Source organism: Sinohyriopsis cumingii, chromosome 5 (assembly GCF_028554795.1).
Source record: "Sinohyriopsis cumingii isolate HCF-2022 chromosome 5, ASM2855479v2, whole genome shotgun sequence".
Taxonomy (NCBI): domain Eukaryota; kingdom Metazoa; phylum Mollusca; class Bivalvia; order Unionida; family Unionidae; genus Sinohyriopsis; species Sinohyriopsis cumingii.
Window position 1 is genome coordinate 50,091,380 of NC_142965.1, and position 26,122 is coordinate 50,117,501.

Below are 26,122 nucleotides of genomic sequence, written 5' to 3' on the forward strand. Positions count from 1 at the left end.
TTGACAACCATTATAAATTAATTCATTTTTAAGTAGAATTCTCTTTGTAGCTGCTGAGCTTCTGACAAATTTGTTGTGTTTATAAATGCAAATTTTCATTGGTCTGACAAGTGTCCAATAAACTTGAAATTTGGATATTGGACAGCTGACAATTCAATAGTGAATCAATGTCATTTATATTCACCAATCTAATTATAGTGCATTCTGCTGAACTTGCTTGCGGGGATCTGAGATATTATGACGCATGATGGTTTAACAGGTTAGGATTCCCATATAAATTGGAAAAAAAGTTTTACTTAAAGACTTCTTGTAATGTTTTGCTTATCCAAATTCAAGATGGTGCATATATGACAATAATAGTAATAATAATAATAATAATAATAATAATAATAATATGGATTTAGTACAGCACCTAATCTTTAGAAGTTCTAAGTGCTTTACAATATTAGATCACACGTAAAAACATATACAATGGAAAGATTAAAAGAACAGACACCATAAAATGACATAAGAAAAACATGCTGATGATAATTATGGAAGTAAACATTAAGTCTTTAAGCCTGTTCTTGTAGTCTAAAAAGTGAGTTTAAGAGCACTCTTGAATGAGATCACATTTTCCTTGTGTCTGAGATATATGGGCATGTACCATGTATCTAGGCCCTGGTACACAACAGATCATTCATATGACTTCATTTTAACAGTGGGAACAACAAGAATGCAAGTGTCGGAAGAGGAATGTAAGTTTCTAGATGGGGTGTACACATGGGTGAGGTCAGATAGGTAGATTGGACTGGAGCCAGTCAATGAAATGTAGCATTGTGAATATATTTTGTGTTGGATTCTGGATTGAATGTGTGGCCATTGAAGGTTACAGAGCAGGGAGAGGTGTACTAGGTTCTTTGTACCCTAAGGATAATCTGACCAGCCATGTTTTGAACTTTTTGAAGTTTCTGTAGTAGATGAGATGAACCAGATTGAAGTAAGTTAATTGCAATAGTTCAGTCTTAAAAGTAATAAGGAATACACACGTTTTAGTGGCATCAACCAAAAGAAAATTGTGAATGACGTTGATGCATCTCAGCTTCAGATATGCAGCTTTGCACACATTCATTACATGTTGGTGTAAGGAGAGTGTACTGAAGAGATTGACACCTCGGTTTTGTATTGTGTAAATTTAATATTGGTATAGCTGATACATATTGTTTGAAGTAAAGGATGTGAATGAGAAAGTCTTTGCTTTAGTTTTATCAACATTCTTCTGCAGCTTGTTGTTGTTGTTTTAGGGCTTAAAGCCATTTTTCAGCACAAGATAGGCTATACATGGCGGCCAGTATTAATGGTGGAGGAAGAACCCGGAAAACCCCCGGAAAGAACCACCGACCCACAAGAAGCTACTGGCAGGCTTTCTCACATACCCACATTGGCCGAATCTGAGACTCAAACCCACGCACACAGAGGTGAGATGGCAGTGATCTGTAACGGTGAGCGCTTTAGACCACTCGGCCACTCGGGGCCCCCATCTGCAGCTTGTTATGTCATATATGATTTCACATCAGAAGTGCACCTCCCTATGAGTGGATGGTAGCCTCAACTTCTTTAGGGCAGCTAGATTGGTATATTTGATTTTCATCAGCATACAATTGGTGAGACACAGGATGTCGATCGGTGACACTTGATAGCGGCCATGTGTATTAAAGAATTAAGAGTATGGTCCCAGAAACAGAGCCTTGTGAAATACTAAAATGATAGACCAACCGGGCTGGAATATTTTCCATTTACAGATACAGTTTGTGTACTGTTGACTAAGTAGGCCTTGAACCATAGCAAGGCTGTATCATGATTACCAAATACAGGCTGGAGATAGTGTAGTAATATATCCTGGTCTTTTGTGTCGGATTCCACAGATAAAGCCAAGAAGGGTGAGGATTGTAGTCTTTCCTATATCCAAAGCAGAAAGGTCATTAACTACTCTCAGTTTCAGTCCTGTGGTAAGATGGATATGCAGACTGTGCATTGTTAAAAATACAATTTGAATTCAGATGAGATTCAAACTTGGATAGAACAACTTTTTGTAAGATTTTTTAAACGAATGAGAGGTTAAAAGCATGGCAGTAGTTCATTCAGTCTTCAGGGTTAAGTGTCCATTTCTTCAACAGAGGCTTTACAATGGCAGTTTTGAAAAATGATGGGAATTCCCCGGATGAGAGAGAGGTATTGATAACATCGGTTATTGAGGCAATATTGAATCTAAGCACTCAAGCAGCAGTGTGTCAGAATTGGATCACATGACTTTGGGGCACTCTTCATCACAGTTGTGTGTACCAATCCTTAGAGACAGGCTCAAATGCTGGTAAAAGTTGCTATGTGTATTCTGTATCACAACTGTACAAGTCGGTTGAAATTGTTTTGTCTAGCTGAAATCACGCACAAATTATGTAGGTAGGTGATGGAAGAGGTTGTTGCTATGTAATATGTCATCACTGACAGTCACCAAACTGTATAAGGATTAATGTAAGAAATGGAGTTGTTGATATCAGTACATCTTGCTTTGAAATAATGAATGTTTAATTCTGTTCACTACACAAGTCACAGTATGGATGAATATTAACCCTAACGTTACACATCTTTCCATCAATGTTTGGTTTAGTGAGAGTAAAGAATATTATGATCTTTGATGATCAATGTTTGTGTTCAAAATCATTTGTATTGAAGTACAGAAAGAATATTACTTGACATACAGCAATGATAGAACAGCATTTATACTTGTACATGAATACTGCTTCACAAATACGTTACTGCTTACCACACACATGTATATCAAGTCCCTATCTGGCTTTGTCAATCAGGTACTTGGAATGTTCATTATATATACACTATATATTTATATAATGTAATTAATAGAAATAATATCCATTCGATTGATATTATTTTTTATTTATTAAAAATGAACATATCTAGGCAGCTACCATCAGTTTTCAAGGGTGCAAGAATAGAGGTGCTTCAATGAAAGCAACCATTAAAAACTATAATATCTTCATACCAAAGAAAATAGAAATTTCTTTCTCTCTCTCTCTCTTCATCTTATTTTTCTTTTCTTGTTTTATTTGCAAAAATTGAATCTAAAGACTCAAAAGACAAATGGTGTATGTTGACAATTTTTTGGTGCAAGCACATGAATATTTCCAAATATAGATAACGATTTTACAGTCTCAGGAAATGGTTTTATGGTTTGACTTTTAATAGGTGAAACAAATTAAGCACAGTTTCAGTCTTTCTCTCTCTCTCTCTGTCTCTCTTTCTCTGTAACTGGGTTAATTGATGTCATGATGTTTTGCAAGCTATTCTGACATCAAATCACCATAACGACTTCCATCATCTACACACATTGGCTGTTTGTGCCTGTGATCTCACTGATTTCATCCTTCACACTAATCTCTCTCTCTCAGTAATTGAACTGGATGATATAATTCTATGATTGTATTTGAGCACATAAAAAAACAAAATATCCTCATGTATCATCTGCCCACATCATTGGCATACATGTTAAATAATTTCATTCAGCATGTATTCTCTCTCTCTCTCTCATTTAAATTGGCTGTTTATTTTGTGATTGTTTGAAAGCACTTGTTGAATTTAAACAGCCTCATCCAGCCTATATCTACATTTACATCATTTATGTACATGGCTACTGTTGCTTTCTTCCAGCATATATCTACATTTATCACATAATCAGTACAGTTTTCTTATAGCATGTGCAGTTTCATATTTTTTATATCGTGATGTGTTACATATCACTTTATGTGATTCTGATTAGTCCACATAAGCCTGTGAAATTATTATGCAGTATTCTCTTTACTGATTGGCTGCAATCATGGAAAAACCTTTTAACCCCACCTCTTGGAATGTTTTGTTTTGAATGAGCATTTTAGCATCCATTTTTTGCCTCGACTCACTAAAGGGAATTGGGGGAAAATGATCTTGTCTGTCTGAATATAGCCAATTTGCCCCACAGGTGTTTGTTATGTCATGTATAACAATATCATGGTATGAAAAATGGCATTGAACCCCAAGACAACAACAACACCGAGAAGTAAAACTTAGGGTATTGCTCATTTGAGAGTGGGTGTGTAGGGTGGGGATGGAGGGAAGGGAATGGTATATCTGTAACAAAGAATCCACCCTATATACAAGCGTGGTTTAAATGTTGACTTAGAAGTAAATAAACTCACCTTTGTTCACAGATTAGGATGCTGACATAAACTGGTCACACATCTGATGGAACTGTATCCCACCACAGCATTTTTAGCCAGTAAATCTGACTAAAAAAGAAATTTGTTTGCACAGCCTACTGTTCCAAATCAGATAGCACACTTATATAGTCACAAATACATTACAGTAAATATGGGAATTCCTGCATTGGTAAATCCTCTTTTCACATGAATATCGCAAGAATATAATTTTTAGTTGTGAAAGTTACATTTTAGAGTAAACATGGAGCATTTACTCTAGGCCTGCTGTGTACTGTATCAAACATTGTGGCAATCACACACATTGAACATTGCATTGAAAAATGATTTTGTTGTTATAAAATGTTCTGTTTATTCGTATGGATGATTGTTCTTTGATTTATAGTTTGTAAAAAAAAGCATAATTTACTTATATTAGTTCAACTTTGTTTGGGACTATTCTTTTGCGCAACAAAAGAAAGGTACAATGTCTGTCAGAATGAACAAAATTATTCATTCTTCTTTCTGTCTGAATAATTTCCACTGAAATAAAATCTGTGATAAAAAGATTCTCAAATAGGTAATGATCCTCTATGTACATCATTTGTGGCTTCTGTTGATTTTATTCAACATGCACTACTTTCTGTCAGTCTGTCTGTCCTTCTCCCTTCCTCTCTCTCTCTCTCTGTCTCTCTCTCTCTCTCTGTCTCAGTTATTTATTTTATTTCATTTCATGATTGTGAGTGCACATTAAATCAAAACAGCCTCATCATCATTGTAAACGGGGGGAGAATTGTCCCTCCAAATTTGGTTTTCGTTATCTAGGGGTTGACTGCCCTCGATGTTATTGCCCGGTTCGAGTAAATATAAATATAAGTGGTGAAACTTATAGGTGAAATAGATAGAGATCTGAGCAGGTATATAGAACAAACCAACACGAGCTCCCGTACATGTAAACAAACAATATAATCAATTACATAAAAAACACTGTGAAAATTCATTACATCAGGAATATACTCTACTTTTAGAAATTTAAACTTTCACCGAAATACACAGAAAACACAAATAGATTTAAATAAAATAGCCGATCTGTTTTCTGATAGATATAGTTCATCATAGGATCGAGTGAACAATTGAAGTCAACGTCTTGTACGATTGCATAACCTGCTCATCCTCAGTTTGTCTTGCTTCCAATGTAGCTGTTCAGACCCTTGGATCTCAGGATGATACTTTCCACCATCCATCTCAGGATACTCTCAGTATACGTTTCAGAAATTAATACATCGCAGGATTGCGTCACAGGATAATACGTCTCATACGTCTCAGGATAATACGTCTCATACGTCTCAGGATAACACGTCTCATATGTCTCAGGAGCTATTTTCTCCCTTTTAAATAAATATAAATAGAGACAACCTAAATTTCCCGTTATTTCTGAAACAGTTAACTCTTCATTATTCTCCCTCGTTATCAGATTCCACTATCAGTGCTAAACAGATGCTAAGGCTATCAATCGACTCCACATGTCCTATAATAACCCTAGTTAGTCAAATGGCTAATTCGTTACGCCTTGACCTTACACGTTAACACATATGTGAGGCCTGAGGTTCTAAGCCAGCCTCAATTTACACAGCGAATAAATAGGATACATCACATCAATCAATTACTAGATCATTTCAGTCAATACACACTTATTCTTAATCATACGTGAAATCTTCTAAATTCGGCAAATTCACACGGATTCTCGTAATCAGATTAACTAATGTAATGTAGTAAGTTCTTAGAACATAATTCTTATGTAAACATGACGACAAATTCAAACAATTCGTCAAACTTATCTAAAGAAGATTAATGTACGACTTCCTATGCATAAACTCAACACAGTTATACTTCATAAAACAAATTATTACACGAATGTAGAAAAAATATTCATGCAACTACAAGTAAATAACTTCAGCAAAGCATTATATATGGCATCAACAAATTACATGGAATTGTCACACAACCTTTGCTTTCAACGTTCCTCCCTCTAATCAGCAAATTATTTCATCAGTTCTTTTCGACAATAGTCCCCTTTGGACAACAGTTCCTTTTTACGAGAATTTCTTGCAAATCCTCGGAGTTCTACTTTGGTTTTTCACGTAGAAAAGCTTAGACTGATTAGAATTTCGATGTGGCGATTTAAAAACCTAGAGAATTTTGTGTGGGAAACACGCCCCTTATCTGATGTAACCAATCAGAATCAAATATCTCTGCCGCCTTTTTCCAGAGGCACCAAAGTCAGGGTCAGCTTGACCTGGTAGTTTGAGTAACAGAGTTTCTGCGATTTCTTAATTGTGACAACTTTACCATGAAAATGAAGTTTTCCTTGCCCCTAAATAGTCCGCCTGGCTGCTGTATAAACAAATGTTTAATTAGGAACAAAATTCTCCCTCTAAAGGACATTACCGTACACGGTAGTATGGCGATATGATACGCGCCTGTCTCCATAAATCTAATTAATGGTTATCTGGTCTCAACAAATGTGTTCTTGTTAGATCGACATAAAATTTGCTACTTCACAATCATGTTCTCATTTGCATAACACATTTATGTGGATTTTATCTAGGTGTTCATGAAGATGAGGAATCGTTATTGGCTAAGGTATTATCAATAGAAGATTTGTGATTTTCATCAATATCTGCAAACAAATGTGAGATGTGTTGGGTCAGAGAATGAATTCAGCAATGATCATGTTTTAACATTGCACTGTGAAAGCATATGGGAACACAGTGTAGTCCAGGTTTAATTGTTAGCGACAGGCTGGTATTTGTACACCATCTAATCAATAGACCCAATCTCTGGGATCAATTCATCAGCTTCCAGTGTCATAATTTTTTAAGCACTGTATTGTATCCAAAAATCCATAATGATGATGACACATTCCGCAGATTTGTCAGGAGAAAATTATACAAAAGTGCCATGAGTCATACATGACATATAAATGATGTTATAGAATGGATATCGGCTGCACAGAAAATTAACAGATTCGTGCGGCTCTTTAATATGATTTAGCCAAGAGATCTGGTGCTGGATAACAACCATTTTCATGTTGCTATGCAGCACTTTGTATTTATTGCATTAATTACTGCAAGTCGTCAATGAAGTTAGTATCCTTCTCTGAAGCAAGTGGATCCATTCAAAGACACTGCAACTGGCATCATCAGGAAATTTTCAGTAGTAAGGAAATGTTTTTTTTTTTCATTAGGTTGTGTATTTCAGGATGGCTTTGAAGTAGCAATTTTACTGCTGCGATATAATACCTCATATATTTATTTGTCCATTCTTTTACTAAAGGCATATAATATAATGGCGGGGGGTGGGGGTGGTTATGTTTATATTTTACAATACATGCATACTGATGATTCAAATGCTGATGGATTTTGTTTTAATTTTAAAAATTTCAAAAAGTGACTCTTCAATCTGCATGCATGTATATGTTATTTCCTAAAATCTTTACAGTTATCCAGAGAACCAATTATCTTAGCAGAATCTGAAAATGGTCTTAATTTTTGTATTTTTTTTCTTAAATGCTTTGCATACATTTTTAGATAGGGGTCTGCAGTAAAAGCTACACTGGCATGAGATTTTGTGACCTTTGTTGTCATTTTATTCCCATCAAACCACAGAAATAATTATTTTCTCTCCTCTGATTTTTGGTACAGATAACTTTAATTTATATTTTTGATGCCTAAGAAAATGCTAACCTTTTACTAGCTGTAATTAATTGTACATATGACAGAACAGCAAAACATGTACAAAAAAATTGAAAGAACAGTAGATTTTCGTGCGCCAGTTTCACTATCAAAATGATATTGCTCATCATGTGCTGTTGTCAGTACACTATAATGTTTCTGATGTTGAACTACACTGTATAATGTTGCTTATGTTGAATTGTTTGACCACTTTGTAAATCTGCTGTTCAAATTAGTTTTTATATACCTGTTTCGTGGTTGATTTGGTATTTGTTCAATCTGTATTTCTGTATCACACCCCCAGGCTTAAACTAGTTGGGCATTTTCAATGATCTCTATATATAGATATTCGTAGTGCATCAAAGCAGACATATAACTGCTCCAGTGGCCTAGTGGTTAGAGCACCTGCCTCAGATGCGGGAGGTCGTGGGTTCGATCCGTGTTCGAGTCATACCAAAGACTTACAAAAATGATACTAACAGCTGCCTCATTTGGTGCTTAGCATTAAGAAGTTAGTGTTAGGACTGGTCGGCATGGTGTCAGGATAATGTGACTGGGTGGGACATCATGCTGCATGTCTGCGGCATGATGCCCCAGTGCTAGACATCACTATAAACTGCCACACTGCAGACATTGTAGTGATATGACTGATTTTTTTAAAGCTACATTAAAAATCCAAATCACACACACACATGCAAACTTATAAATTCCAGTTTTGTTTAGAGCCCAGTTCACAGTGTCACAAAAATTATTTGGAAAATTTGAAAAAAGGTAACTAATAAATTTAAAACACTGTTCATCTTTTGTTCCAAGTTGTTGGGGGGGGGGGGACTTTCTTTTTTTAATTTTGTTTTACATCACTTCTCAGTGCAAGACAGGCTAATATGATGCCCAATATAATTGGGGGAAGAACCTGGGAAAACCCAAGTAAGATCCACTGACTCATGGGAAGCTGCTGGCAACTTTCTCACATACCCACATTGGCAGAGACCAAAACTTGAACTATGCAGAGATGAGATGAGATGGCAGTGATCAGTAAAGGCAGATGCTTTCAACCACTTGGCCAACCAGGGCCCTGGAAAGAATATGTTGCATATGGCAAATTAATGCATCTTGATCTGACAACCTCAACAAATTTCATCCGTTGTATCAAATACAGTCGTTCCACCAGTGTGGTAATAAACACCAGTGCCATTTTATGTATGCAACTTTTAGTTCATTTTATCCAGCGGTTATATGAACAAAGTTCCATATGAGGGCCATTAAATCGCTTGTGACACATCAGTATCTTGTTAAATTTTAGTTTTTATCTTTGATGTAATGCTGGTTTAAATTTGTCTGCAAGAAAATGAACTGTATGTTACTATAACATTGTTTAGTCTTTCAAAGATCTCTTACTTGGAATTTCAGTTTTCAGTCAGATATTTTGTGAAAAAAAATATGGAGAGCATGACTGTGGCTCAAATCTGAGATCTCTGAGTATTTGTAATTAAGAGATCAGTTTTTCAGCTCATCTCTGATGGCCAGTTCATGTAAAATAATGTCACCTACTTGAGATATGTTGTTGTTGTTGTAGGGTTTAACGCCATTTTTCAGCACACGATAGGCTATACATGGCAGCCAGTAGTAATGGTGGAGGAAGAACCCTGAAAATCCCCGGAAAGAACCACCGACCCTCAAGAAGCTACTGGCAAGCTTTCTCACATACCCACATTGGCCGATTCTGAGACTTGAAACCCACGCAGACAGAGGTGAGATGGCAGTGATCCGTAACGGAGAGCGCTTTTTGAGATATGTTAGTATATCTCCAATGCATTTGATCATGCAGACTTGCACAATACTAAATTTTAAAATCTTCATCCCACTGCTGCCACCATATAATGAAGGGAAGAACTAAAACTCAAAAGTTGTGGTGCACCCACCCCACCCCACTCTCTACACCCACTGTGACTAACACTAGCTGCATTTAGTTGCTTTTCCTTGTTCAGTAGCCTAGTTGTAAGCAGAAAAGATAGTTTTAAAGATGTAATTTGGAATGTTGAACACAAACTATTTTTTTAAAAGATACTAGAAAACCACTTTGAGCTAAAAATTCTTATTGCTACCTACTGGTACCATATTTTAGGCATAATGCATACAAAATTTGAATCTGCTAAGTTGCAAAACATTCTGGAGCTTTTTTATGTCTACAACTTGGCATGTAATTTCTCTCTGAAGCACAGGGCATGTAATTCCTCACTGAAGCATTCAAAGTCCAGATTCAGTTTTGTGTGCTGATATTGACAGATTGGAGAAAATGGAAAATGATCTTTGGTATCTCATAAATTTAATCAAAGGCACTTTGGCTCTTGAAGAATTAATTTTGTTACATTTGTTGGCTGCCTGTTTAAAGGCTTATAATGCAAGCATTGAGGCATTATTGTTATGCAGTTGGAGTATTTTTCCCTTCCCTAGTTTTGCAGGCATCTAATTGGCATAGAAAATCCTTGAAATTAAAGAGCTCAGTTGACATTAGAATAATTCATAGGAAGAACAGCACCACTTGATATTTTGCTGTTTATGTTTGTACATTATGCAAGAAACTTGTTCCCCAGTAAAATCTCCATTTACCTTTTGAAAACACATTCCTTTATCCTTGAATTTCTCAGAATACTGTCCTGTGATTATGTGATAGTAACTATCTTATTTATTTCTGATTGGCTGTTGCAAAACAAGGTATACAATAAAACATTTTTTTCTGACAAAATATCTTATGATGGGCAATGTTTGACTTTAAACATGAATGCCATCAGTAAGATTGTTATAACTGTGATGATAATATGGTGGACACTTTAAGTGTATATGTATCTCCCATGGTGAGAGATTCAAGAAATATTTCTTTAAAATGGTAAATTTGAATTTCACTGAACAACTCAGTTGCAAAGTTAAAGTTTCTTAGTATGATAATCTTGCTGCACAAATTGAGTCAATTTTTGTTAAATATATTACTTAAACAGGAGGGGCCCTGGGTGGCCAAGTGGTCAAATGTTCTTGCCTTTGGAGATAGTTGCACATCGCACTTCTGTCCACACGAGTTCAAGTCTTGGATCAACAGAAAGCTTGCTTCTAGTTTCCCATGGGTTGGTGGTTCTTCTTGAGGGTCTGTTGGGGTTCTTCCTAAATCAGATATTGACACCATGTATAGCTGCCTATCAAATGCTGAAAAATGGCATTAATAGGTTAATGAATATTCTGACATTTAATTGATATCTAGGCTATATAAATTATGATATAATTATACTCATCTTTTTTTTCTACTGTAGTGACATGCATACATACATACATACATACACACATACATACATACATACACACATACATAACTGATGGTTAATTAGTTCTTAGCATTTCTACTAAATGTTCGGTGGTTAATTGCTTCTTAGCACTGGTATCAAATGTCCAATGGTTAATTAGTTCATTGCATTAGTATTAAATGTCCAGTGGTTAATTATAGTTCTCAGCATTGGTATTTAATGTCTCTTGGTAACTGTTTCTTAACATTAGTATTAAATGCCCAGTGGTTAATTAGTTCTTAGCATTGGTATTAAATGTCTGTGGTTAATGGGTTCTTAACATTGGTATTAAATGTCCAGTGGTTAATTAGTTCTTAGCATTGGTATTAAATGTCTGTGGTTAATGGGTTCTTAACATTGGTATTGAATGTCCAGTGGTTAATTATAGTTCTCAGCATTGGCATTTTATGTCTCTTGGTAATTGCTTCTTAGCACTGGTATTAAATGCCCAGTGGTTAATTAGTTCTCAGCATTGGTATTAAATGTCTGTGGTTAATGGGTTCTTAACATTGGTATTAAATGTCCAGCAGTTAATTAGTTCTCTGCATTGGCATTAAATGTCCATTGACTAACTGGTTCTTTGATTCTTGCTTAACAGTCCAGAGATTTGGGAAGTTTTGTGCATATGATAAAACTGACAGGCACAGGCACATTGAACCTTTTTTTAAAAAAGCAACTATATGTTGTTAGTAATGCAGCCTTGGGACCTTTATAGAAGTACATGGCTTCTCCTGCCAGTCCATTCATAATATGCTGTGGGAACTAAGACAAGGCTGTGTGAAAGTGTAACTCTAGCCTATCAACTCTTACAGAAACCTCTTGCATTCCTGCTATGGTATAGACAAGAGTAGAAGCTCAAGATTTCACTGTCAGCCATGCCATCAGCTTGTGCAGGCTTATTTAGTGTCTTGCTCAGATAAACTCTCATTTGAAGAACTGGTTCTGGTGATTGCATAAACCCTATTGTAAAATTGATTCTTTATTCCCAAGGATTTACCCTCTGAGAATTATTGCCAACTATTGCTGGTGAGTATTTTCTGTTTTTGAGTAGAATACATTTTCAAAGAGAAAGTGTTTCACATGTGAGATATTTTGATGCCTTTGTTGTTGAAGGTACAGGACTTGTCAATAAAGTTTGTATTTTATTTCGCAGAAATATCTTCTTGCAGCTGAATACAGGTTATTTTGTTCCACAAATAGATATGACAGACACAAGAAAATATGATGAATGTAGCAGCCAAGTCTAAAGAATGTGTATTGACACATAATGCATTTCACACAGATGTTTAATCTTGGAATGAACCAGGAGCTCACTCACTAGTCAATAATATTGCACCAAGTACGTGTAGTGAACTTCACATGCATCCCATTTTGTCTATATAAAGAAACTATTGGTCACTTTTAGCTCTGCTGAAGAGCTATGAGATGGTCAGTTTGTCACCCGGCATCAGTCAGCTAACATTCAACTGACCATTAGCACAAATTTGTTACCACTACTCATCTTAAACTTCTCGAAAGATTGCCATGAGAATTTACACAGATTCATCCCAAGGTCTAGTTGGTCCTGAATGAAAATGGTGCTGCTCACTCATCCAGTATTGCCACCACAGCAGCCATTTTGAAAGCCTTCTTGTCACTATACCCCCTGCATGGATAGTGGTATCAACATGGGATTTTAAGTTTTAAAATCTTTTTATGATGTCTAGATGGTCCAAACTGAAAATGGTGCAGATCTGACATCCAGTATGGACAAAATGGCAGCTATCTTGAAAATCTTATTATAGCTACTAATCCAGAATGAAAGTCATATCATCATTGGGTTTTCACAAGAAGAATTCATATCATGTCAAGTGGATCCTATATGGAAATTGTGCCTGCTGGACATCCAATATGGCCAACACAGCAGCCATCTTGAAAATCATGATATCACTGTCCCACTTAAATGGACGGTCATATCAACATGGTTTTTTTGCTGAAACACTAATTAGAATGTCATGTTTGCAGAGATGCTCAAGGATGTGCAATCACATGATTTGTGCAAAATTTATATGAATTTATGTAGTTGGAAAGCAGTGATGCATGGAAACTCCCACAAATTAGTTTCAAGTCACAGGTATGAAAATGTACTCTGCACAGTATACAGTTTTATTCAGCTGTTCACCCTTAAAGTACTTGTCATGACAAAAGTCAAGCTGGTAGAAATATTGTAGCACTTGTTGCGATATATATTTTTGCATAACTATTTATGCATCTGGTTTCTTCAGCTTGACATGAATGACTTTAACTAAATGTGATTGGCATATTGGGCCCATTAACAAGCATTCTGTCATAGTTTGAATCTTGCATCAAGGAAGTTTTACAAATGTGCATTTATTATATGGGCTATCTATAACAGGTCGGCAACCTAAGGCACGCATGCCATAGGTGGCACGTCAAGAGGTTTTTTGTGGCACGCAAAGGGCAGCCAAAAATCTCAATTTTAGCAGTGTTACTCTTTTACTGATGGCACGCGCTCGTTCATTTTGTAATTAATCAAAAAAAAAAAGTGGCACGCTATGTAAAACAGGTTGCTGACCCCTGATCTAGAAGACCCAAAATGGCTAAGTCCCAGTGTATTCATGTTTATTCATTTGGCAAATACTGGCTGATCAAACTGATGAAGGCAATTTAATTTTAAAGTATATCAAGCAGGGAAAGTGTTAATGGCAGTACAAATGAATGATTTTTTAACCCAAAAATGGCTTTAAATACAATTCCAATGTATATGCTGGATGGATAACAAACAGATACCATGATGGTCAACACTCATTTAAGACATATTTCAAAATTAAATGTACAAAAGGCTGCCTGCCAAATATAAAATACAAGAATTTTTAAAAGAAGACTGCAATATTGGTTTCCTTGCTTGTCACAATTTAGCCCTGTGCTACAAAACCATATAGCCCTGGCAGAAAGGTTATGATAAATCTAATAAATAAAAATCTAAAAATGAAATTAAGAAGTAAAGCTATTTATTTGATCAAAATACCTCTGTTTGAATAAGGAGACAGAGACTGGCATTAATGGACTTAAAATCCTAATATTGTGGAAGCATAAATCTGGTATAATAGTCAGTAGTAGATTGCTAATTCAAGAAAGTTAAACTTTGGCAAAACTTATGTTAGTGAAAAACCTTATTTTGGAGCAAAATTATTCAAAAGACAATACCAGTGGACCATGGAAAATTGTTCAAGAGACAATACTAGTGGACCATGGAAAATCGTACACTGCAACCATTTAACTGTGCTAAATCTGAGCATGACAGGATTTATAAACTTCAGAAACGAGCAGTATAATGCATAATTTTAGATGCATCTATTGATCATCCCTCAAAAGCATTATTTACTGAACTCAAATGGTTCACAATATATGACAGGATAGATTTTCACAAGGCAGTTCTTTTATATAAATGTCTACATGGAATGACACCAGAGTATCTTCAGGACTTATTCAGGCCTCTTTCAACACAACACCATTTGAGATCAATATCACATGGAAACCTTCTACCACCAAAACCAAGAACAATAAATTTGGTACAGTTATGTGGAATAAGTTTCCACTACATGTAAAATCTGCTGAAAATATTACAGTATTTAAGAAGAGATATCATGAGCACATATGTGCTTCTAACAGATGATGGAATTTAGTATTTTATTACTAAACATGTAAATAAACAGTAATTATTGCTATCTTTATATAATGTGCATTGTTATACTCTACTTTAGAGGGCCTCGAGGGAGAATAGTCCTTGTCTAATGAGTCATCCTCTATAAAAAAAATGCATTATTATTATTATTATTATTATTGTTATTAAAGAACAGTTTTCAAACTTGTTCCAGCTAGCTAAATGAGTTATGTACATGCCCATTTAGATAGCAGACTGTGAAAGATAGTTTTCAGTACAGAACAGTATTCATACACAGATAACAAACATATTAAGCTCAGAAACAATCAGCAGATCAATGCTTATAAAACTTGAGGCAACATCTTTTTATGATTTTTATATCAACAGGAGTTATATAAAGTGGAGTGGGGAAAAAGTGAGGTTTTTGTCCCCTACCCCTTATTTCTGTGACAAATGGCCCCCCCCCCCGATTAAATCCTGGGAACATGTCTTTGTGTTTGTTTTAATTAAATAAGACCATAAAGTTGAACATGAAGTATGACCACTATGGCTGTCATCTCGAGCATATTATTATTACTGCTCCTTCTAATTGGAAATTAACCTTATTGAAATGGGGTTTTCACCAGAAGACTACTATAAACATCTGGTTGGTAAAAAATCTTGCTGATCTGACCTCTAATATGGCTGCCACAATGAACATATTAAAACTCTTTTCACTAATTCTCCTGAATGGATGGTCATATCAATATGTAGTTTTCGTCAAAAGTCTTCTAATGGCATCTAACGTGTTCTAAGTGCAAGTGTTAACAGATCTCATGTTCAAAATGGCTGTTACATTCATTGGCTTATTTAAAAATTGCATTGCTCAAGAATATAAGAGTCAGCTTTGGTACTAAACAGGTACCCAGAGAAGAGAAGATCTTATCTTGATTCCCTGGAAATTCTTTCAGAATATTAGAGTATCAGTCCCATGGGGGGGGGGGTGGCTCATGGTTTAAACAATATTTACTGACCAAAGATGTCCTCACAGAATTTACATCAAACTGAACAAGAGATATGAAGGATTTAGCAACAAACAAGTTGAATTTAAAGCTCTCTCCTCTTCTCATTAAAAAGTTCTATATTTTTATTTTGTGACTGATGTGAATAATGAAGGCATGCTATTATTAATCATTGAAATAATCATGTTGCCTGATCGATGGCAAACATTAAATTAACAGTTCATTTTCATGCTATTTTCATGTGTTGATTCATTTGTTCACACATTTTTATTACTTTTCATTTACTACCATTCTTTTATCAGTTAAAAGGATTTGCTAAACTGATTTGTTCATTTGTTTTATAGATATGTTCCATATCTATTTGTTCCTATTTGCATTAATTCATTCATTTGTTTTGTTTGTAGATAGAAACAAGTATAAAATAAAAGAGGTAGATTGGACATGGGTAATAAATTTACAAATGTTAACAATGATCCCTTTTAATTTATAACATTGAGTTTGATTTAACAAGAAATCTTCTACACAATGACACAAAGTTGTTGTTATTAGAACCATTATCCATCTTATACAATGTAAAATGGTCCTACTGATTCTTCGGTTCAGTTAGAGCACGTGTGAGTATAGAATTAGTATCAACATAATCTACTTCATTTTAGCTTTGGTCACCTAAATTTATCTTGGGTCCTTTCATGTGATATTAAAATATTTTTATTACCATTTGCGGTCATCTCTACCCCAAGTTGATAACTTTTAGGCATATTACAAGCATAATACACTCAACTGGAGAAAAAAAGCCCAAATGTTGACAACTTTCCAGGAAATTTTTTGTAGCTGAAATTAATTCATAAGTAGATAATGGCTAAATTATCATATACAACTTTGCTTCATGTGCAAGGAATCATGGAACATATCACATAGGCCAGACAAGACAAAGAAAGGTGATTACAATCTTACACATTTCTCATATTGTTATTTGATATATGATGATAATGATGATGGTGTTGGTGATGATGATGATGATGACAATGACATCTTACTTTTATTAATAATTGCTCTTGTGATATTTCAAGGTTCTCAGTTATACATATTTGTGATAAGTTGCCATGGTGTCAGTTTTTAAAGAAAAAAAGATCATTGTGAATTGCTCTCATTTACTGTTATTTTTCTTGCTGTGAAGCTTGTTACTAAATTTTACAATGAAATGAAATAATTTAAAACAAACTACTAAATGCAATCCTTTTGTAGAAAGAAATGCATGCTAATCTGTTATTTACTGAAAACAATGAAGTCTTCGTAAAAAAAATTATGGCGAAATTCAAGCCTTATAATTTTGTTGCCATGTTTTTTGTTTTATATTTGATAAACAAATACAACGCTAAATACAATGGTTTAACGCTTCCTTCCTTTTTGTTGTCTGAAATAATCTGTTTAATTTATAGATGATAATGTTTGTCCACTCTCTTGTCCAGTTGCTTTACAAACCAAAGCCCTGACTGTTAGGGGACCAATTTTTGGAATTAACTACCATCCTGCTGTGTTCCATTTTGGCTGTGGTATTCACAACAAAGTTGTTTTTTTTCTTCTTCACTTTTTGTTGGTTTGAACATATTTTGAAACACATTAATGTGTATAATTTGCTGATGAAATGGGAGCTAAGTGCCTTTCCCAAGGACACAATGGAATAGGTATAGAACCTTCAACCCTTCTATTAAGAGTCAGACAATTTTCCTATTAAAGTATAATTCAGAATCGAAATAATTCATGTAATTACCTGCCATAATCGAGTAATGTAACAAAATTACCTGCCAAACATCAGATAGATGCTGCATTCCTCAGAAATGAAGTGATATTATTTCTATATACTGTAGCTCATAGAAGTCTATCTTGCAAGACGTTCATCCATTATAATCAGTTTTGAATTTTGAGAGAGTAAGAAGTGATTTTTTTTTTCTTTTCTTCTCAATCAATTTACACCAAATCCATCCGAATTATTGAAACACTTTTTGAGCTAGATCTTTAGCGACCCCCTTGTGAGTCAATAAATGTTGATCCCAGAAAAAAACATTCTTTATTTATTTTAAGAAGTAGCTTGAGTTTTGCACAGTGTATTCATACATGTCTTTCTGCCAGTGACATGAGTGTGTACAGTGTATGTATGCATGGCTCTCTTCAAGTGGCTGGAGTTGTACTTGTTGTGGATTTAATGCCATTTTTCAGTACAGAATAGGCTATAAACATGGTGGCCAGTATATCTGGTTGAGGAAGAACCAAGAAAAATCTCGGGAACAACCAATGGCCCACAGGAAGCTACTGGCAAGCTTTTTCACATACCCCAAGCCTGAGACTTGAACCAACCAAGTAGCATGAGTGTGGACAGTGTATGTATGCTGTTATCTCTTCTAGTGTATTAGTGTGGACAGTGTATGTATGCATTTTCTCTTCTAATGTGTACACTGTACGTGTTTGGTACTCTTCTAATAGGATGAATAATTGTGCACAGTTTATGTGCTTGGTTCTCTTCTAATGGCATGAATGTGTACAGTGTATGTGTTTGGTTCTCTTAGCTGATGATACAAACTAGGGTCTCAGATGTGCAGATGAAACACTCTGCCACTTTATTGTTGTCAATTCATGCCTAGCCTTACAGTGAATGGTTTTTGCTGATAACTTTGGTGGCCAGGCAAATACCAAAACACTCAAGCAAGATTATTCTTAACAAGTTTTCTAGATTACTGCCTTAACGCTAACCACTCTCCAATGATTAATGTGAGAGGCAACCTCGAGTTGTGTTCATCAATACTTTGAATCAGATTCAATTTATATTAAGTCCCATTTCCTGTGATGTAGAGTCTGATCCAGTCCCCGCATTTTGTACCCCTGTGGAGATTTAAAAATACCCCCATTCTTTAATGTCCATATAGATGATCAAACTAATGAAAAGCTACATTTTGTCCAATTGAACAGCTGTTGTCAGTCAGCTTTGTGACTAGTCAGTATTGACCAAGATAGTGTTGTTCAGATTGCTTGCAGATGAGATTGTCTAAGCTTGTGAAATATTAGTCTCATTAAATGTTATGTTGATTTAGCTGGTAATTGGTATGTACAAAGTGCTAAGTGACTTGATATCCAGTTCTGAACTGGGTTATATCTGGACCCAGATGCTAAATCAGGATAAATGAGCCTGTCAGTGGTGATCTGGAGTGTATCCATCAATATGACATGGAGATTATGGAAGCAGTATGATAAGAGCCAATGAAAATTTATCTCAACATTATCAGCTGGACACACACTCATCTGGGCACCATATCAGCTGGACACAATATCAATATTGTATGTATGGTAAGTCGTCTGCCACAGGAATTATGCTGGAGACTTTTCTCAATGTTTACTTACATGTTAAGGAAAGAAATTTAGTTATTTTGAGGGTAAATGAAAAGGAATTATTTCTGACAGATTTGGCATAAGTTAAAGATATTATTCACAAACGTATATCTGAGGGATTTAATAATTTGACAAATGAAGTACTGTCTGGAATAAATAATTCATTGAATTATGGGTAATATGTACTCAAAAAGAGCTGTGTATAAGAAAGATCTGCCATTGCTTAATGTGCAAAGTCATGGTTATCACATATCTTTAACTGAGTTGGCATGATAGGACTTAAACGTGATGTGCCATAAAACACCCAACACACTTATTATAACATGAAAATGTTGATGTGCCATGAAACACCAAACACACATATAATAACTTGAAAATGTTCATGTGTCATAAAACACCCAACACATATTATAAGTTAAAACATTCAACACATGTGTTACTTATATACTGACATTACACACAGTTCTGTTGTTTCGTAATAAGTTAGCAGATCTTGTTCTACACATAGAAGAGTTATTTGTTTGTTATACACAGTCATATAGTGCACTAGCAAGTTACATGTGTTATATACAGTTACATAATGAAAACACTTGTAGGTCTTGTTCTACACAGAGTAAAGTTATTTGTTCATTATACACAGTAATATAATGCACAAGCATATCTTGATCTTCACTACAGTTACATGTGTTATACACAGTTACATAATGCACTAGCAGTTCTTGGTCTACACTGTGTTTAGTTATTTGTGTGCTATTCACAGTTAAATCTAATGATTTTTGCCTTTGCAGTTTAAACTCTTCAAAAAACATTTGTTAGAAGATTTCAGACACTGGCTACTTCCCAAGTTTATAGGTATTGGTCAGAAGTTGGTTGATTTAATAAAGAAAGACAGATACTTATTTCATGCACAACTGAAAGTTACAGATAGACTTTATCTTCTCTTTTGGGAAACTAACTGTAATCAGAAATGGTTTGAAGTTTCATTTTTTCAGTTGGGAAGGAATCTGCTGAGTCATGCAAATCAAACTGCTATCATATTGTCTAACACAAGAAACTCATTATGTTTTGCATGCAGTTGAATTTTTTCAAACAGAAATGAAGAAGAAAAAAAAACACTTTTTATTTAAATTTATTCATGTAAACCATAATGTGCGAGGGAAAAAAAGATTCATATTGTTGTTTTTCTGTTGCCACGACAGAATTGAATTGTAAATATAGGGTTGCTTGTATCCAAAGTTCATCACTCATTTAGGAAAAGCTTCACAATAGCTTAAATTGCCTTTATCCCTGGACATCCTTTTTTGTATTGCATGGAATTTTCTTCCTAAATATTTGTGTTAATCCTGGAGATTGTATGTCCTTTCTGTCAGCTGTTTTAAAGTAAATTCAGTGCATGTCATCTGAATACTTGCATTTTGTATGATCCTCCAGTCACTTTGAAACCATATGTAATTAGCGTAATGGAAGAAAAAATGTAATGAAACAACGAAACTAGAATTCTAATGAAGATAATCATTTACATCAAGCTACATATGACAGTCCTTGTTAAACATTCCATCAATGATTTACCTACCTTACTTGTAATTCTCAAAATGTATTTTATAATTGGCTGTGATAGTCAGATCAGAACTTGACCATCATGACATTTTTAAAATAATTTCAGAGTTTAGATGTTGCTGCGATTTATTCTTAAAAGTCCACTCTGAATTACGCTAAAAATTTTTTTATGATTTGTATTGTCAATTTCATTTTCTTGTCACACAGGCTTTACTACAGGCCCATGATGTAGTAGCCCATGAGGTGTATGGTAATGAGACCAAGCGTGCCACACTGCCACCTGTTCAACCCTTACTGAATGGTGATGCAGACTTGGACTCACCGGAAAGTGGTCAGACAGATATGGAAAACGTGACAAGAGTCCGACTTGTACAGTTCCAGAAAAATACAGATGAACCAATGGTATGACATGCTTCTTTTAACTTTGTTATTCATCATGATATATATGACAGAGTCTGTCCAGTTTAATGTACAAAGCAACATGTACAGTTGTCCTTTAACAGAATAATAGAATGAAGCATCTTTATTCTTCTCTTTTCTTCCATTTGTGATTTTTTTAAAACCCAAACTCGAAGAATTTTACCTCATTGGTGCAGAACCTTTTCTTACAGTGGAATGTTGATGTTGTTGCTGTTGTAGGGTTTAACGCCATTTTTCAGCACAAGATAGGCTGTACATAGCGGCCAGTATTAATGATGGAGGAAGAACCCTGGAAAACCCCGGAAAGAACCACCAACCCATGAGAAGCTGCTGGCAAGCTTTCTCACATACCCACATTGGCTGAATCCAAGACTCAAACCCATGCAAACAGAGGTGAGATGGCAGTGATCTGTAACAGAGAGCGCTTTAGACCACTTGGCCACTCGGGGCCCCTACAATGGAACGAGTTTTTTTATGACAGTAAAATGTGTCTCTTATTGATCTGACCATTTCATTTATTTTCTCAATGTAACCTTCATCAGATGTTAGACGTATTGGTAGTGTGGATATGGCAACACAGATAAAGAACAATCAGTGATGTGAAACTGAGATCTTGTGTCAGTTCTTTTGGGAAGTCATCTGTACAGTAATGCCCACAGGAAAACATGCAGAATACAGAGGGATCATCATGTAAATTGTATTGTATATATTCTAACTGCATAGCCCTAATTTAAATGGAATCTCAGTCTGTAAAATAAATAAATAAATATCCTGTTTAATACAGACACTGGCAGGAGGAAGGGAAAGGGGCAGAGTGTTTTTTATTGAACAAATTTGTTGACAGAAAGATTTACTGAAAAGGAAAGAATGAAGGAAAACTAAAACTGACAAAGTGGATTAATGGATATCATTCAGGTTTAATAAACATATATTCAAGAGCCTTGTGCACTAGTTCACCATGTTGTGTTGCACAGTAGAGGCAGTGGCTTTATGTCCTTAACCTCATTCTTGTTAAGCTCCTTAACTGTGGAAGATAAGGATGAATATAGTGAAAACTCTATTACATTAGTACCAGTCTCCAAAAATCATACCCCATCTCACCTTTGTACCCCAGTCTTCAAGATTCACATTTCAGTTACCTTATTACCAGTCTTCCAAAACCATGACCCATGTTTCCTTTGTAGCAGTCCCCAAAACCATGTCTACGCCACCATTGAACCAGTCTTCAAAAGCTTTTTTGTCTCAATTACTTTTGAACCAGTCCTCAAAAGCCATGTAACAGTACAGTTACCTTTGTACCATTCCTTAAACGCCATGACTGGGTTACCTTTGTACCAATCTTCAAAAGCCATGACTGGGTTACATTTGTACCAATCTTCAAAAGCCATGACTGGGTTACATTTGTACCAATCTTCAAAAGCCATGACTGGGTTACATTTGTACCAATCTTCAAAAGCCATGACTGGGTTACATTTGTACCAATCTTCAAAAGCCATGACTGGGTTACATTTGTACCAGTCCTTAAAAGCCTGTAACAGTTACTTTTACATACATGCCAACCATTATGCTTTTGGTGTAATCATTGTTTTTTCACTAAATTACATCTTACACTAGACTGTATATGGATTAAGCTTTTTTCATACAATAAAAATAAAAAATAAAGCAATAAAATGTTGGGCATTTTTATTATCATCTCTTTAATTCCACTCATGTAAATTTGAGAATATTTTTCAAAAGGTGGCTGCTGCATAAAAATAGCAAAAGAATACTTTCTTATTTGCAATGTATGGCAGTTGTATATGACCAATATTCAAGGAAGCAGATGGGTTTCTTCAGATGTGAACTCCCGGCCGAGTCATACCAAAGACTTACGAAAATGGTACTAACAGCTTCCTCGCTTGGTGCTCAGTATTAAGAGGTTAGTGTTAGGACTGGTTGGCCTGGTGTCAGGATAATGTGACTGGGTGGGACATCATGCTACATGTCTGCAGCATGATGCCCCAGTGCTAGACAACACTATAAACTGTCACACTGCAGACATCGTAGCGATATGACTGAAACATTGTTAAAAGCTACGTTAAAAATCTAAATCACTCACTCACTCAGATGTGAACTATGCCTCACTGATTCATTTTATTGATGAACTAGTTAGTAAGTGAACCAGTGTATACTTTTAAAGAAAATGGTGCAAGATGTTAAGTGGAACGCTTTTCTGTGTGAGTTGTGGATGTTATATGATGGAAAATGTTAGAGCAGATGGATCTTTTCATACTTCAAAACATGTCAGATCAGAAAAAAGAACAAATCAACACCATTTGGCAAACTTTGAAAGAAGAATATGAGAATAATGTATTACAGCACCTGACTGTGATCATTACTGTACATTATTCCATGTCGCGATCATTCAGCGAAAGTTGCACATGTAGACTAGTCAGAGTGAGTGCTGAATATAAATAAGTTTTGGCATATTTTGTGTTTGTATTCTGATTCTAATCCATATGGATTTTGCCCTTTATGACAAGAATTTTGACCAGTTGCAGAGCCAGGTTAGTAGTAAAAACTTATCTTATTCATACTTGCTGTAAATTGTAATTCTGGCATGTATTATATTGATTACACTTTTTATGCCCAAATTACACTCTTTTGCCACTTATAATAGCAATAATTATGTTTATGACACTCATGGGTTCGCATGTATGTCTTTGTGCCAGTCTTCAAAGCCATGTAACAGTTACTTTTGTGTCAGTCCTTAAAAGCCATGTAATAGTTACCATTATACCAGTATTCCAAAGGCATGTAACATTACCTTTGTACCAGTCTTCAAAAGCCATTTAACATTACCATTGTACCAATCTTCAAAAGCCAGGTAACAGTTATGTTTGTACCCGTCCTTTAAAGTCATGTCTTAGTTAACTTGGCATAACTCCCCACCTCCCAGACAATGTTGGAAGGCTCAGAAAAGTGTTTTGAGTTTCTAAGGGAGAATCAATGACCAAAAGAAGCAGCATTGTATGCTTGAGAACTCATAAAAATCTTTAGAAAATGACTGGAAATTCAAATGTGAGAAGAAGAAAAAAAAGACATGTTTTCTTTAAAGTATTTAATACTTACACATAAAAACTAGATGATGGGTATAGCATTGTGAGATATTTTCACCGCACACATGCCCACACTCCCATAATTTCAGCAATACAGAAATATTATATATATATATATATATATATATATATATATCTATCTGTCAGGTTGTGGAATACATGGGTAATTAGACAGTCTTTGTTGAAGGTAGTGCAAGTGTTATTTGTGTTGACCTTTGCTCTCATTGGAGAATGGATGGTACTTTTGTTGAGACTTCACTGAAGGTCTTGTTGAAAATGTAGAAAATTATCTTTCTCCATCTGCATTGCCATGAGGGAGTGTCAAACATGCATTTGTGAAAAATGATGATGCAGCTGCAAATGGCAGATTGTGCTCACCAACAAAATTGCAGAAAAGAATTTCAGCTCTTGGTCTGTTAGTTGTTTAATGTTAGTTAATTTTGGAATTGAGCTCTACAGTTATTTACTGTCCCATTTAGTAATTCCTATTCTTCATTTAAGCAATCAAATCTATTTAAAGTTTTTTTTACATGATTAATACTGTAAAATTAAGTTTTGCTTATCTTTAATACAAAGTCAAAATAATAATAATAATATTATCATTATTATTATTATTATTATTACATTTGTCATTATTGTTGTTGTTGTTATTATTATTACAAAAGTAATGATTATGATTGTTACAATCATGCCATGATGGTTTTTATTACTATCTTCATAATCAGCTTATTTATGTATGACTTCTGTTTTAGCTTGTACGAAGCATATTATAGTTTTATTATGCTGTCTTTATTATCAGCAGTTGTTAAATGAAGTTTGTGTTAAGTGAATTTTCATGTTGTTCAAATTTTGTTTTGCCAATGACTTCATTTTGTACATTATCTGAAGATACAAATCAAGCAGGGTCACTTGTGAATAATCTAACCAATGTCTGTAATACCTGTCCAATGCCTTTCTTCTTTTCTTGGAGATTGAAGATTGCATTTAAATCTTTTTTCCTGTGTTGCAAATGCTGATCTCTTGTCACTAATGACATCAGCAGATGGGGGAAATTGGGGTTTTAATCATAGTTAATTAGTCTTTTCCATAAAGTACCAACAAGAATCAACATCCTCTTTGCCAGATCAATATCGCAAACACTGGATGTGAAAATCAATAACAAGGGTAATTTAAAAGAAAAGCGTGTAATCAATTCATAATTGAAACACAGCTGTACAGGGAAATATCAAGTGTACAGACACAAATATCAATGGTTATTTTGTAAACCATATTAATATGAAATCTCTCAATCTTAGCTAGAGTTACTATTACAGGGAAAAGCAAGGAAAAAAAGTAGTGGGAGTTTCTCAGGTCCAAAAAGTCAGCATTTGATTAAGTTGTATGGTATTTTCATATAAAAATATGTTTGTGGCATTAAATACTAATACTTGACATTATTCCAAGTTAACATTGTTTTGTTAGGTTTGATCTTAACTGTGGACAGCAGCATAATGCATTGTCAGTGTTAGTCATGTGAATCAAACTTGCACCTTCGACATCAAACTATGTATTATTTTCTGATTGGTTGTGGAAAATATGCATACATAATATGATCATTGTTCATGCCCAGTTTTACAGAAAACTAACATGGCATTGATGATCGAGCTTTTTGCAATTGATAAACTGACATTAAATATTTGAAATGCTATATGTGTGATGAAAATATAAAA

At 34.9% G+C, this 26,122-nt stretch overlaps 1 protein-coding gene across 10 annotated transcripts in view; it reads left to right on the forward strand.

The window, feature by feature from the left end:
- LOC149799133 (peripheral plasma membrane protein CASK-like) overlaps nucleotides 1–26,122 on the forward strand; it is a 397,425-nt gene that overhangs the window by 315,165 nt on the left and 56,138 nt on the right. For all 10 annotated transcript variants that reach the window (XR_016421088.1, XR_016421089.1, XM_089958206.1 and 7 more), the window contains exon 14: nucleotides 21,103–21,297. Coding sequence is in view for 8 of the 10 variants with exons in the window: in XM_089958206.1 (XP_089814332.1) it covers nucleotides 21,103–21,297 (195 nt within the window). In the remaining 2 variants the exon portion in view is untranslated. The remainder of the gene's footprint in view (nucleotides 1–21,102; nucleotides 21,298–26,122) is intronic.